The sequence below is a fragment of the Phascolarctos cinereus genome, unplaced genomic scaffold (genome assembly GCF_003287225.1).
Source record: "Phascolarctos cinereus isolate Bilbo 61053 unplaced genomic scaffold, phaCin_HiC Scaffold_726;HRSCAF=1367, whole genome shotgun sequence".
In the NCBI taxonomy this organism is placed as follows: Eukaryota; Metazoa; Chordata; class Mammalia; order Diprotodontia; family Phascolarctidae; genus Phascolarctos; species Phascolarctos cinereus.
The window spans coordinates 35,179,814-35,196,307 of record NW_027556098.1 but is presented as its reverse complement, the minus strand read 5'-3'; the positions used below and the strand labels follow the sequence as shown (position 1 = coordinate 35,196,307).

The 16,494-nt window shown below is 35.9% G+C and overlaps 1 protein-coding gene across 4 annotated transcripts in view; it reads left to right on the top strand.

Moving 5' to 3' along the window:
• Positions 1 to 16,494, top strand: part of AFF3 (ALF transcription elongation factor 3) — a 658,750-nt gene that overhangs the window by 618,888 nt on the left and 23,368 nt on the right. For all 4 annotated transcript variants that reach the window (XR_013482795.1, XM_020992852.2, XM_078146379.1 and 1 more), the window contains 3 exons: positions 2,234 to 2,297; positions 10,360 to 10,496; positions 13,117 to 13,188. Coding sequence is in view for 3 of the 4 variants with exons in the window: in XM_020992852.2 (XP_020848511.1) it covers positions 2,234 to 2,297; positions 10,360 to 10,496; positions 13,117 to 13,188 (273 nt within the window). In the remaining variant the exon portion in view is untranslated. The remainder of the gene's footprint in view (positions 1 to 2,233; positions 2,298 to 10,359; positions 10,497 to 13,116; positions 13,189 to 16,494) is intronic.

The window sequence follows — 16,494 nt, the reverse complement described above, 5'->3', positions numbered from 1 at the left end:
GGTGGGTACCTCCAGTAAGGGGTGATGTAGATCTCTGCTAGGGTAATGACAACTCAAATGGAAAGCTATTTAGAAGGAAGAGTCAACGGACTTACTCTAAAATTTTGGATTAAGAGAGGGGAAGAGTCAAAAAGGACTGCAAGATTTACAGCCTGGTAGAAGAGTAGTACCAGTGACTGAATGTGGGAACTTCAGAAGGGAAATGATGAGCCAAAGGTGATGACAAGTTCACTTTTAACTGTTTTTGAACAGAACATTTTGCAGCTTATCACCCCGAAAATTGTACTCTTCTTAACACCCAATATGACAAAGAAAGAAAGAAAGAAAGAAAGAGAGAGAGAGAGAGAGAGAGAGAGAAAGAGAGAAAGAGAGAGAAGAGAGAAAGAGAGAAAGAAAGAAGAAAGAAAGAAAGAAAGAAAGAAAGAAAGAAAGAAAGAAAGAAAGAAAGAAAGAAAGAAAGAAAGAAAGAAAGAAAGAAAGAAAGAGAGAGAAACAACACTTATACTAGGTGGCAAAGCAATCTATTGGAACATAACCTGTGGAGACCTAGATTTCTATTTAGGCTTCAGTGATAATTTCCTATGTGACTTGGGACAAATCATTTATTATCTCTCTCTCTTTTTTTTTTTTTGGCAAAGCAGTTGGGGTTAAGTTACTTACCCAGAGTCACATAGCTAGTAAGTGTTATGTGTCTGAGGCCGGATTTGAACTCAGGTCTTCCTGACTCCAATATTCACTGCCTGCCCCTAGTAATCTAATCTTTCTCAAGATTTTTTGACCTGATAAATACACAATAGCAGTGCTTACAATATGGTTTCCTTTTCTAAACATTTGTAAAAATAGCATTTTGACTTCTGTTAGAAGATAGTTGCTAAATAATTGCGAAGATAATAATCCTATGACCTCAAATATTAAAATAAGCTAATGTATGTGTTAGACACTAAAATCATTTGTAGTTCAAAACAAGCATTTTTCTCCTAAGCTGGGCAGTTTCTTATTAATAGCACTATTTAGTGCATATTGAAATGGAATGGCATTCTAACTCATCATGCATCCATGGGTTTTGATTCATGTTAGACACTCACCAATGGACTGAGTGTACTTAAATAAGAAAAACCACAAGCCACTCTATAATGCCAAATACTATACTAATTGTATCTAAAGTAGGGAGGAAAAAGAAAATATGTTTGAGCATGTATCTCTGTATCTATACACACACATATATACATACATACATACATACATACATACATACCTCACATTCCAATGCAACAAGCACTAAATGGTTCTTATGTGCCAGATATGGCTCTAGGGATATAAAGATAAGATGAAAAATGGCCTCTGCCTTCAAAGAGCTTACATTCAGCTTGGTAGATAAAGCATGTAAACAAATAAGGATATACATGATTATTTAAGCAAGGGGAAAAGCATTAACAACTGATTAGACTAAACTTTTAAAAAGTAATGTTCCAGTGATTGTCTCTTAATGCAACCTATGCCAGGAGATAGTTGACTCAAGGCCACTGTGCAAAATCAGATTGGGACTTGGATGTATTATCTTTAGATATAGCCAGTTGACTCCCAGCAGAGCCTATGTTGGCCAGGGTTATTGCTTTTAATAATGCACGTCTGCTGTTAATGTTTACCAGCTAGCTAATCAGAACTCCAGAGAATACATGCCGTGTTTGCATTGTTACAAGGTAGACATCATTTTACAATTAACTTCATTACGAATGGAATATAATCACATTATATAATGTTCCAAAATAATTGTATGTATAGAAATGTAGTTTCTATTGTAAGGGTAAAGGAAAGCACATGTTTTCATTTGGATATGTAAATAAATACACTTGCCCATACACATGCACACAATTATTGCAAGACATCTTTACAGCCTTTAGATTGAAAAAGGATGGTTCATGTTTAAATACTGTGTGAAAACTTGTTTTCTTAGGTGTACTTTTAGACAAGATTCACAAATCAGAGCTATCAGAGTTATCTAGAGACTTCATTGCATTGTTTGTAAATGCAAATTATCAGCCTATATTTGCTGCTTTGAATGACTAATTTAAAAGAATGAAAATAACAATAAATGCTGTACTACATATAGGTAGTAATTTGAAAATGCAGTTTTTAATATATGTGCAGCTGGTTTGTATAAAGGGAAAAAATACCTTTTTAAAAATCTTATACTTCAGAAATAATAAAATGTAGTGTCATTCTTTCTTGGTAGGCCACGCAGTGCAGATTATTTTATGCAAGAAGCCAAACGGATGAAACATAAAGCAGACGCTATGGTAAGGCTATTTTCTTTCCAGATAACGTTCTTCTGAATTATTTTTGTACTGAAACTTCATCATCAGTGCAATATAGCTAGGGTAATTATAAAATCTATTACAAGGATGGCTGGGTTTGTTAAATTAAGAAATGTTTATATAATCAAGTGCTCATAGCCCAATAAACTATGACTTCAGCCAATAATGTCTGACTGGGAGAGAGCCCTGTATAAATGAATATTTCAGTTTGTTCCTAAGGCTTAATTAGTAACTACTGCCAACAGAGCAGTAGGTAGTAGAATTTTTTTTTTCTTTTAAAAAAATTTTTAATCAAAATGTGCGTTTTTTTGTATTGTCATAAGGCAATAGGGTTTAGAGCTGTATGGGATCTTAAAGGTTATCTAGCCCAGTTGTTTCATTTTAGAGATGAGAAATGGATGGACAAATAAAGGGACATTAAAACATTCCTGATGAATGAAGACCAGAGTTAAATTGAATCTTTGAGATGCAAACACAAAATCAAGAGAAACCCCTAGAAAGGCCAACACATAGGAGCAACTGAAAGAGACTGTAAGATGAGGAAGTGTTTACATCCTAAGAGAGGGAAGAAACAATTGTCCCTTCTGAACCTTAGTGTTTTATAGAACAAAGTAAGACCAACAGAGACATCTAGGAATGGTTTTGGTCTGCTTTGATGATCTTCAGATAAGATAAAGAAAGAGGAGAAGAAAGGGGTTATATTACAGAAGGGAGGAACTTAATATTTTACATAATTCAGGTGTATGAGAAAAAAACTTTATGAAAGTGGAGAAAGGTTTCAAGGAAATAGGTATCACATGAATCTCACTTTCATCTGAACCAAGCAGAGTTAAGAACACATGCATGTATGTGCACATGCACACGCGCACGCGCACACACATACACTTACTCTCTCTCTTTCTAACACACTAAGAGTTTGGTGTAGAAGAACATCAGACTAAACAGAAACAAGAGGGAACAAGGAAAAGGAAGTAGGGTCTAAGAGGAAGGGTAGAATAAAGGAAGGATTAATCATAAGCAAAACAAACCATCATTAGAGTAAAGATACTAGAAGGATTAAAGGTAAAGAAAAAAGAGAATAAAAATCTATGATGTGAGTCTGGGTAAGCAGAAGAAAAAAGGAGTAGCAAACAACAAAAAATTCAGAGGATAGAGTGGAGGGAAATACACAGTTACGAATCATTACCATGAACATGAATTGAGTGAACTCATAAAACAGAAATGGATAACAAAATGGATTAGAAAACCGAATACAATAGAAAGTTGTTTATGAGAACTTGAAATAAAGATTCACATAGAGTTAAAATAGGGGGCTGGAGAGGAATGCATTATACTTCAATGAGTTTTTGTACCTCCTTTTCCATTTGGCCATTTCTACATTTTTTTTTCTTTTTTGCTTTTTTTGATGAGGCAGTTAGGGTTAAGTGACTTGCCTAGGGTCACACAGCTAGTAAGTATCAAGTGTCTGAAGCCAGATTTGACCTTGGGTCCTCCTGACTCCAAGGCTGGAGCTCTGTCCATTGCGCCACCTAGCTGTCCCTCCAGTTCTGCTTTTTAAGGACTTGTTTTCTCCAGTGGACTTTTTTTTCCATTTGGCCAATTGTATTGTTTTAAGGACTTATTTTCCGCAGTTAATTTTTGTCCTTCCTTTTCCAAGTTATTGACTCTGTCTTGCACACTTCTCATTTCTGTTCCCAGTTTTTCTTTTGCCTCTCTTATTTGACATTTAAAATCCTTCTTGAGCTCCTCCAAGAAGGCTTTTTGGCCTTGAGACCAGTTCGTATTCCCCTTTGATGTTTCAGATGCAGGTATATTGACAGTGTTGTCCTCTTCTGAATTTGTGCCTTGATCTTCTCTGTTCCCATAATAACATTCTGAGGTCATTGTCCGTTTCTGCTTTTTGCTCATGGTGTTTGCCTGTTTCTTGACTTTTTTTTATGCATCCTCTCCTGCTGGAGGGCAGGGGGCACTTACCCAAGCTTCTTGTCTGAGGAGCCCAGGAACTGGTCACTGGCTTTGTGTGCTAGGGCCTCAGGTGCTAGCAGTGGGAGGCTGTAGAGTTTCGGCTGCCAACCTGGTACTGGTCTAGGGTCAGCAATACTGGAGCTTTTGGGGTGTAGGTGGGGAGTCTGGCCCCTGGGGGATGCCTGCTTAACCAGGCCTTGCACTCCTTTCTTTGGCTCCTGTTCACCCAGGCCTTGCACAGGGATGTTTCGCTGGTGGAGGATGTCTATCAGCCTGGAGCTTTGCCTTCTGGAGTTGTACTTCCCAGAGTTGCTCTGAGAGGCACCAGGTGATTTGGCTGCTGGAGAATGCCATCGCACATGGTAGTTTTCTAAGCTGGTATCTACCTGTTCCTTTGCCTGTACTGAGGCACTCAGGGAGTACTGGTGTTGGCACTTGCCGGCTACACCACCCTGGGTCTCAAGATCTCACCCAGTATGCTGAGGTCAGGCTTGCTGCCAGCTTACTGGGATGCCGCCCATCTTCCCCAAGAGTGAGAGAGGCTTTTCTCATTAATCCCCCAAGCTTTCTGGGCTACAAGACTGCTGCACCCCATCTTTCTGCTGGCTCAGCTGTTCCAGGGTTTTTCCTGGAGTGATGTTTTCTGGGCTTTCAGAAGTCAATAAGGGAGGATGAGAGCAACTTACTTCTTAACTCCACCATCTTAGCCCCTGGAAGTGGAACTATACTTCAGGTAGGCTTTAAAAAGCAGGAGTAACAATCATAATCTCAGGGGCAGCTAGGTGGTGCAGTGGATAGAGCACTGGCCCTGGAGTCAAGAGGACCTGAGTTCAAATCTGGCCTCAGACACATAATACTCACTAGCTATGTGACTCTGGGCAACTCACTTAACCCCATCTGTTTCACACACACACAAAAAAGAATCATGATCTCAGATAGGGCAACAGAAAAAATAGACGTGAATGAAAGAGACAAAACAAGGAAATTACCTTTTGCCTAAAGATACCAGAGGCAATGGATTAATACCAATACTTTAATATATATATATATATATATATATATATATATGTATGTATGTATATATATGCACCAAATGGCAAACCAAATACTTAAATGTTAATCAGTTTACAGAGAGAAATATAAATAATTATTGGGGACAATTAATACCTCTTCCAGACTTAGACAAATCAAGCAAAATGACCAACCAGAAAAGAGTCAAGGATCTAAATGGGATTTTACAAAAGTAAGATATGAAAGCTCTGTGGTGATTACTGAATTAGAATAAAAAGGAGTATACGTGTTTCTCATCCATGCATGGCACTTTTGTAAAAATTTACCAGATATTGGGGCATAAAAACTTCACAATCAAATGCAGAAATACACAATTACTGAACATATCTTTTATTGACCAAAATGCAATAAAAGTCATATTCGATAAAGGGTCTTGGAAGAAAGGATCAGAAATTAATTGGAAACTGAATAACAATTCTAAGGAATTTGTAGGTCAAAATAACAACGTAAAGAAAAATGAAACAATAAGACAACATATCAAAATTTGGGGCATTTATCTAAAGGAGTTCTCGGGGTAAAGTTTATGAGACTGATCACATTACTCATTAAAAAAGAAATATCAGACTTGGATATGTAACTTAAAAAACTAGAGAACCAACAAATTTTAAAATCCAGATTGCACATCAGAAGATAAATTCTGAAAATCAAAGAAAATATTCACAGTATTAAAAGCAAAAAAAATTGATAAATAGAAAGGAAGCTGTTTTTAACAAAAATAGTTATTATGATTTTAAAAGAAAACCAGTTTACCAGTATCAGAATCACAACATGTGAAGAAATAACAGAAATTATTTAGAAACCACTTTGCCCAATTATATGCAAATAAAATTAAGTTTAAACGAATGAGGTGAATATTTACAAAAATATAAAATAGTACTAAAAATAGAGAATTTAAATAATATAATCACAGAAAGAAAAATTGAATCACAAATGAATTCCCAAAGAAAAAAAGACTTAAGACCAGCTAGACTCAGTTGATTTTACCAACCATTGAAAGAACAATTACTCTAATATAAATGATTTTCAAGAACAGGGAAAAAATGGTATTCTAGCAAGTACCTTCTATGATACAAATATGGTCATTCCTAAACCAGGAAGAGTCAAGATAGGGGGGAAAACTATAGCCCAGTATCTCTAGCGAATATCAAAACAAAAAAATTAAGTAAAATATTAGCAAAGAAGTCACTGTAATAACATGATAAATACTGTACTTTATGATTAGGTAAAATTTATGCCAGGAATGCAAAGTTTGCTCAATGTTAGTAAAACTAGTAATGACGGACTACATTTACAATGAAAAGAACAAAAATTAAAATCATATCAATAGATTAAGAAAAAGCTTTTGACAAAATTCAACACCCATTTCCTAAAAAAAAGAAAAGAAAAACACTAAACATCTGGGAATAAATGGACCTTACCCTTAATGTGGTAAATGTTTTCTTAATACTTAATGTTTACTTTAATGTTACTTAATGTTTACTTAAAGCCAAAAGCAATTTTATATGTATGGGGGTATTATATTATTATATGCATTGAATATGTATCGTATGTACTGAAGATAAACTAGATGCCTTTGCAGTTAGATCAGGAGTAAAGCAAAGATGTTCATGACCACCATTATTATTTATCATAGTGCTAGAAATTCTAGCTTTAGCAATTAGAGGCAAGAAAAAAACAAAAATATAAGCACAGGCAAAAAGAAAGCAAAATTATCACTTTTTTCAGAAGATGTGATAGTCTACATAGACAACCAGAGTCAACTAAAAAGGAAGACAGAAAACAAGCATTTATTAAGCACTTATTTTTTGCCAGGCACTGCACAGCATACTCATTAATTGAAACAGTTAACTTCATCACAGTAATAGGATATAAAGTAAGTCCACAAAAAGAATCAGCCTTCCTGTATATTACCAACAAATCCTAGAAGAAGGAGATAGAAAAAATCCATTAAAAACAACTACAGAATATATAAAATACTTAGGAATCCACCTACAAAAGAAACATACAGAAAGAATATGAATACAACACAAAATATTCTTTAAAGAAACAAAAATGTAAGTGGGGAAGTATTAACTGCTCATGATTGGGCCATGCTGGTAAAACAAGTACCAAAATGTATTTATTCAATGCCAAACTAATGAAACAATCAAAGAATTACTTTAGAGAGCCAGAAACAATAATAACAATTCCTTCGGAAGAACAAAAGATCAAGAATATCTAGGGAAATAGTGGGGAAAAGTTGGAAGGAAGGAGACTTAGCTGTACCAGATCTCAAACTATCCTACAAAGCAGTAATCATACAAACTATTTGGTGCTAGCTTAAAAAAAAAAAAAGATTAGGTATGTGATATACAAGAAAAAAAAAATCAAACAGTGAAACAGTGACCCAAAGACCATTACTACTTTGGTACAGACTTATTATTTGAAGAAAAAATTGCTAGAAAAACTGGAAAGCAATCTGACAGAATTTTAGCTTAGACCAAGGTCCCATCCCATACCATATTCCACAATAAGCTGCAAATAGTGTATGACCTCAACATAAAAGGTGACATCATAAATGAATTAGAGGAGTATGGAAGAAAATAATATTTTGCAGCTGTCAATAGGGAAGAGGTTCATAATCAGACAAAAGAAAGAGAATATCTTAGAAGATAAAATGGATAATTTTTGTTACAGAAAATTAAAGGTTTTGTACAAACAAAATAAATGTGTTCAAATTAGAAGGGGAAAAATCTCTAGCAGATTTCTCTGATAAAGGACTGATCTTCAAGATATATAAAGAAACTGATTCAAGACTATAAGAATGAGAGGTGTTCAGCAATTAACAAACGGTCAAAGGATATGAAAAAGCAGTTTTCTAAGAAAGAAATCAAAGCTATCAATATCCATATATGAAAAAATGCTCCAATTAAAGAAATGCATATTAAAATAACTCTGAAGTTCCACCTCACACCTATTAGATCAGCAAAAATGACCAAAAAAAAATAGCAATATTTGTAGACACTGGCAGAAAACAGGCACACTGTTATACACTTGGTAGAGCTGTAAATTGGCCTAGTCAGTCTATAAAGCAATTTGGAACCTTGCCCGCAAAGTCTCTAAACTCTGCAAAACCTTTGAACAGATGATTATATCTCCACCCATCTCCTCTGTGATCTTGTTCTATCAATCATCTCTCACAGAGTCACAGTAAAAGCTAATACATCTTAAGTTCAAATCCTGCTTCAGCTATTTAATGTGCTTGTGACTGAGAAAGTCATTCAGTTTACTGTGCCTTTAGCCTTTCTGGCCTTTGGTTTCCCCAGAATGGAAGTGTTACACTCTACAGTTGCACTCTCTGACCGCTGAGGTCACTTCCAGATCTAAATAGATCATCCCATGATCCCATCTTCCTATAAAATCATGCTTCCCTATCCTAAAGAACCCCTTTGCCTCCTTGAACTCACTCTTCACTTACCTCTATGGCCAGACTTCCAGGAAGAACCAGTCTATCCTCATTGCCTCCACTAACTCACCTTCTCCCTGTCTTCTTTTGACTTCTACAGAATTTGATTCTGTTGGCTACTTTCTCTTTCATTTCCTCACCTTTGGTTTCTCTTATGCTCTCTAATTGTTGTTTTCTTTTTATCTGATGTTCTTCTGTCTCCTTTGTTGCCTCATCCTTTTTCTCTGACCCCTTTATTACTTTCTCTTCTCTGCTCTTCCTTGGTGATCTCATCCACTTCTGTGGATTCATTTATCACCTTCCAAATTCCCAAATCTGTATCTTCTCTACCAACTTTTTCCTAGAGCTCACTGTGTATGTATCTCCCCAAACACATGCTTTTCACAAAAGTTCTTCAAGAGCAGGGTCTGGGGAGCAGCTAGGTGGAGCAGTGGATAGACCTGTGGCCTTAGAGTCAGGAGGACCGATTTCAAATCCAGTCTTAGATACATGACACTTACTAGCTGTGTGACCCTGGGCAAGTCACTTAACCCCAATTGCCACAACAACAACAAAAAAAAGCAGGGTCTATATCATATCAACCTTTATCTCTAAGGACCTAGGAAAAAAGCATCTGGAATGAATGAATGAAAAATCATTTATCAAGTGCTTACTGTATGACATGCACAGAGTTACTAATTAAAAGATAGTACACTCCCTACCCTCAAGGAGCTTATACTCTTAATAGGGAAAGACAACACATATTAGACAATGAGGAGTGTTTTGGTTTGGCAAGTGACATACTTGGCACATGGAGCCCTAGGGGAGTTGAGTGACCTCCCTTCCCAGTAGCAATGTCAAAATAGATTTGATTATGATTCCCAGAGGAAGAGGTGGAAATCAGGGTTGCAAGAAATAGAATAAAAGGGTCTTGGTACAGCAGATGGTAAGAGGCCTAAATGGAATGGGAAGCATGGCAAAGGCCAGCTAGATTTAGTAGGTTGTCTTGCACATATTAGATGCTTAATAAATCTTTGTTGAATTGAATTTGCTGTTGTTGAATTATGAATACTAAATAATTACTACCTGTTATATGCGTGAGGTACAACTCTGCATATAACCACTTGCTCATGTAACTAAAGCCAGTCACAATTTATGGAACATCTGTAGCAAAGAATGTTGTTTGAATTCATTTTACCACACATAATATTTATTTTACATATGCACCGTATGGATTATGCTGCCTGAGTGGTGAGAGTAAGCTGGTAAATTTTGTGCACTCTCCTATAGAACTGGATTTTGATGAATAGTAAGACTCAATTAAAAAGCCTAAAATATGACGATTTTTATTTGTATTGAGTTTGGTTTGAAGGGCTTACGTAGTGCCAAGATTTACCCCATTTATTAGTAGTTTTGTTTTGTGTTAGACTCTCACCTTGAATTTAGTGTTGCTTTCTCTCAGCCTCATTAACAAGACTTTTGAAACTCATAGGCGAGGTATCTCAATAAAGCGCATAAAATACTGTGAGAATGTTGGTTTTATAACTGTTCTTAAGGGAGACTATGTTTTTATTCTCTGCTTAGGTGGAAAAATTTGGAAAAGCTTTGAATTATGCTGAAGCAGCCTTGTCATTTATTGAGTGTGGAAATGCAATGGAGCAAGGCCCAATGGAATCTAAATCTCCCTATACAATGTACTCAGAAACAGTAGAACTCATCAGGTAAGGAATTAGAAAGCAATAATCACTCACCTGTATTTCTTATTTGATTGTGTGTGAGATACAAACACAAACCACTAGCCCTGTAACATCAGCCACACTGCAAAAAATAATGTTCTGTCCAAAAAATAACTCTTGATGGGTGCTAATGGTAACTACTGGGATTGAATAACTTGGAAGGGGCACAAATGGCAACAGGGATATGCTATAATTCATCTCTGAATGACTACCATTGGTAGACCCTGAGCGGAGTCATAGGAAAGGGTAGTAACCACTATTGCCCTGTTCCTAAGTATATACATCCATAACATCACATCTTACTGTCATAATGTGCTCATATCATTTCAGCACAGGAATCTCAGTGAAACCCCAGAATTTGAATTTCCTCTCTTTTATGTCCCCTACACCTCTAGCCAGAGTTGAGATACAGTGAGAAGATGGAACAGTTATCCTCCTTTGAATCAATCCATAGTCTAGCTGTACAATCATTATTCTTTTTCTAATGGTAACACTAAAAGATGTTTTGTGAAAAAGCATGTTATCCTTCATGATTTTTTATGTCAAAAGATGTAGCCTTAACTTTTCCTTTATGATTTTTAGTAGACCTCTATCAGTTAATTGATTAAAACTCTTGAATCTTCTTAATGTTTTTTGTCCTGTAATGACCAATTGTTCATAACCCAGTGTTTAAAGTACTACTTCATTGAAATTAGTGCCTTCTAACACACTAGCAACTTTCTAAAATTTAGCGAAAAGTTCAAATTCACTCTGTCAGTGTTATTTGTGATTTAACACTGATCATATCCCTATTTTTAGTCTCCATCTTTCTATATTCAAGATTCCTAATCATTTTAGAGTAATGGGCCTTTTAGCACTACAGAGGACCTTAGAAGGCCCCTAATCCAACTCTCTCACTTCACAGGTGAGGAAACAGAAGCCCGCATAGGTTATATGACTCAGTAGTCACACTGCTGGTAAATGGCAAGACTGAGACTAGTGTTCTTCCCACTACAGCATACCTTGGAAGCCATAATCTCTCTAATATACATTGACATAGAGGGGAAGTACTGTTATCAACTATATTTATATACTATATTCTATAAATACTTTTAGCCTTCATAATTGTCATTTCAGTATCAGAATACATAATCTTCAAAGACTATAGTTGTGTGAGATGGTATCACTTAGCTTTCAAAAAAAGTTAAATATGTCTAATAACCTAAGCACAGTGTTGATTTAGTGACTCCAGACCGTCCTGCTGCTTCAGTAGCACAATGTTGCCAAGATAATATGACAATAAAGCAGAACAGCAGAATGAAGTTCTCAAAATTAAAATAATTTTCAGGAATAAACTCTCATTCTAGAATTCTTTACGTTCCTTGCTGGAACTGTGGCCAGTATCACATGCATGGTATAATGAATAATTCATCATCATCATCATCATAGCAATAGCTAACATTTATATAACAGTATAAAGTTTGCAGACTGCTTTATATATATTATCTGACTTCATCCTCACAACAGATCTGTGAAGTAGGTGCTATTATTGTCCTCATCTTACAGATGGAGGAGGAAAGTAAGGCTGAGAAAAAATTAAATGATTTGCTCAGGGTCACAAAGCTGATCAAGCATCTGAGGCAGAATTTGAAGTCGGGTCTTGCTTACTTCAGGTCCAGCATTCTATCCACCTAACTGCCTAATTAAAGCCATTATCTAGATCAGGCTTGCACATGTTAGGGCCTGTGGCCGCTTACAGCCCACTTGCAGCACACCAAAGGATTTCCTCTACATACAAAGGATGGTTTCCTCTACATTTTCCTCTGAAATCCTTTGGTGTGCCACAAGCAGCCTGAGGCAGCCTCAAGTTGTGCCTGACCTAGATAATCCAGACTACAACACCAATTTCACTTTAAATATCTAGGCAACACAAATTTTAAAAAACTGACTTTAATGATATAGACAGGGAGTGTAATTCTTTCCTTCAAGTTTCTCAATAAATGTGGAAGTAGCTTGAAAGTTCTCTCAAAAAGTCTGCATGTTAATTGGATGTTTTATTGAGAAAAAATGAATAACCATGATTAGAGCAGCAAATGGAAGGACAGGCCATAAAAGCCAGCAGCTTCTCTTAGCAAACATCTGTAGAAGCAAAATATAGATTAAAATGCACCCAAGACATTTATACTGCTGTCAAAGTAAGAGCTCCAAACAAAGAAAAAAGAGGAAATCCAAACATTTATGTAAGTGTAAAAGATGAGGCTTCTCTTGGATGCAAGCCTGGAAGTACTGAGCACTGCCTCAGTCTTCAGTCAAGCTACCAAGCAGTTAAGCTGTCAATCAAAATTTGTAGCAATGGATATGTTACTGTTTACGTGGCTTTTTCTTGAAATAGCACTCCTAGCTATTGGTAGTATTTGAATTTGTATTATTAAAGAACAGAAAGTGGCTCGATGGACATAAAAATCATTCTTTTGTAGTCATCATAATGTAATGCCTGTTGATAATGGAGCCACCTCAGCCAGCTCGTAAGAAAGCAGTGGCAAACACTATGTATTACTCAAACACAAAGCATATTCTACAGTTTACATGGGATGATTATGTTTATTTCTTTTACTTTTTTTTAAAGGTATGCTATGAGACTAAAAACTCACTCAGGCCCAAATGCCACTCCAGAGGACAAACAATTAGCTGCATTGTGGTAGGTATATCATGATTCATTTGAAATCTCCAAACCTGTCAGTGGCTTTCTTTTAAACTGGTGCTAGAAACACAAGAAGAGGGTGCTTTCTGTCATGTTTCCTGACCCAAGAAAGTAGATCTTGCCTTGGAGGCTAGGGGATTCCTAGAAGCCATTCAAACTGCGATCCTTGAATGACTTACAAATGGCCTGAATTCTGCAGGTATGCCTGAGCAATTCATAATGATTGGTAGTTGACAGGTCAGGTTTAGTACATCAAGGTAATTAGTTTTTCAGCATTTGATGGGTCTGGATTTTTAATGACTTGTATACTAACCATGCCAATGTCCGTGTAATTTCTTTTGTGTTTAACATTTTAGGTGCAATCATAATAACTCATCTGCTGTTTTACATGTAGGATTAATGTAGCAGAACCAAGATACTGCTTTAAATTAAAGCTCATATTTGTACCAAAGTGAAGATCAGGTTCATTACATTTTTTTAAAAATGTATTGTAAATACAAAAACTAATAAAGTTTGAAAAGATTAATAAACTTTAAAAGGATGAAAAATAGTTAAACATTTAAAACGAGGGAGGAAATCTTAGAGAAAACTTTTAGCCCTTAACAAGGTAAAACAAAAGGAATTAACAAAGAAAATGTACTTGTTTGTGTTCCCTTTCAGTCCTCCCTGAAGTTGTTATACCTCTAATTCTGTTCTCCTTTTTCATTTTTTTTACATATCTATAATCAATGTGTATATACAAGTCTGGTTCTGCTCATTTAGTACTACATCATCTCATGTAAGTTTCTCCCTATGTGCTTTATACTTTTTGCGGTACTATAATATTCCTTTATGTTCTTATCGGATTACAGATACAGGGCTAGAAGGAACACACAGGCCACCTAGTCGAACCCACTCATGCTGCCTCTCCCCCTTGTCCTCTTCTCTTGCTCTCTTGAGATACACACACACACACACACATACGTGTGTGTGGGTATATATACTTATGTGTACATATACGTATGTATGTACACACATATGTATTCTTTAAAGTTCAGTAGATATTTTATCTCAGTGATGTGAGTACTCCATTACTCCCTGAGCGTCTTTTGTTCATCTTCCACAGATGGTTTCCTCAGTGTGCTGAGGGCCTTTCTCCAGGTCTCTAGATTTTGGGTAGATAACAGTAAAGCAAATGGCATGCCTCTTGTTTATCCCTCACTGTCACCCATTTATTCCTATCTGACCACCTTGTTTTCCAGTCTCACATCTGTACAGCTACTCATTGGTAATATGTTGGTGCCTACCACTTAACTCTCTGTTGCCTTTTGGGGACCCCACAACTTTAATTACTAAGAGACTGACATTCCATGACCAGCAGCCATATAGCATCACCAGAATACAACTATTTTTTTTTTAAAAAGTCCTTGTTTCAGCAAGAAATTTGAGGGATTTAAAAACACCATATAATTTCCCAAAATCAGTACAATCATTCTTCTCCTCCTGTTTGTCTCTGGGCCCAGAGCATTGGACATTCACAATATCTGTTTAAGTTACATATCTGAAAAGAACAGATTTATGAATTGTCTATCTAAATATTTCATAAGCATTGTTCATTCCCTTGATTTTTCATATGTCTGCATCATGATCGCTTTTCATTCAATTGAGTATTCATGTGGATAAATAGACCAAACCCTTCTGAGTGATTATTGATCTCATTTAGGAGGCTTTACATGATTCAGAGGTTTGATATGATAAATATATCACTCACAAACAGGCATACCTGGAGGACCTCATCATCTTAGAATGAAAACTCCTCTCAAGTAGTGATAGTTTTCATTCTTTGTATTTGTATTTGCAGTGCCAAGCACAGTGTCTGACACATAATTGACTGATCTATAGGGAATCCCTCTTGCATATATACTCTGTAGAGGACATGTGTCACGACAGTGGCAGACACCTTTGGGAGGCATGTTTCTTTGTTTTACACTTTGCTTGATCTCCGTCTTATTGTTATATCTTTTAATGAATCCTATATGATTTTGATATATGCATAGGAGACATTGTTAGAGGAGAGCCTTGAAGGAGGCATTTTGATCTACTGAAACAATATTTTGAAGTCAACAAACAATAAGGGGGGGGGTTGTATTATGCACATCTTTTAGTCTTTTATGGGACTGTGAAGATAAGGTCTTCTATAGAATATCATTTGCAAAAGTCTGATTATTCCCTTATCAAACCTTCATTAAACATAATCTCAATATAAGTAATTATTCTCATAAAGGTTTTGTGGACATCAAAAGCTGGCATATTAGACATTATTGAGATTTTCTTGATCACTTTTTGTTTTGTTTTTGAACTGGACTTCTGGTCACTGGTAAGGGGAATGCTCTCCAACGATACAAATCAGCACTTTCTCTGCAGCCTATAGTTTTACAGTTGCTATAGGTATTGAGATACTGTGTGACTTGCCAAAGGTTACATAGCCTGTGTATTTGACTCCAAGGCTAGCCCTCTATCCAAGTCACCTTTTTATATAAAGTCCAAGATCTTTTCCAAGCTTTGTTATTTTCTCTTCTTGATTAACTTCATAAGTGATTCCTCAGTATCCTTAAAATTAAATTGCAGACAGCATAGATCTCCTTTGTATAGGCTAATCCAACTGTTCTTTCCATCTGTATTCTTTAATGCCATTTCTACTTGCTCACATATAGTACATTGAGAATTGATATTAGAGTTTAAAGATGGTGGCTCCTCTCTCATTAATAGAGGAAGTAATTTGTTATAAAAATCTTTACAGATATTTTTCAGTTTTCCATTTATTTATTGCCCCTTTCAGTTTCATCCTTTAACATATAAGAATGATTTGGCTTCCTTAGGTCTGTCGCCAAATTTTCTGTAAACCTATTTTTTGCTCCTGCTGTTTCTCTTTTTTTTTTTTATGGAATGAAGCTATCCATAATCTTGCACTAGCCTTCACGATAATATTTTTAATTTTTTTAATTAATAAGCATTTATTTTCTTTTCCTCTCACCCTTCCCCACAGTGAAAATTTTTAAAAATTTAAAAATTTTTAAAAAAGGAAAAAACAAGACTTTTAGGATAGATAGGATAGATGAGCCAGATTCCCACATTAGCCATTTCTCAGAAATGTATGCCTCATTCTGAGTCTTTGAGTCCATCACGTGTCAGGAGGTGAGTGGCATGCTTCATCATTAGTCCACTTGAATTGGGTTGTTGGTCATTTCCAGGGCTCTTACAGATAGGTTTATATTCTAAATCAGTTGGCTTTTTATCTCTCTACCTAGCAAGATCAGTTATTTA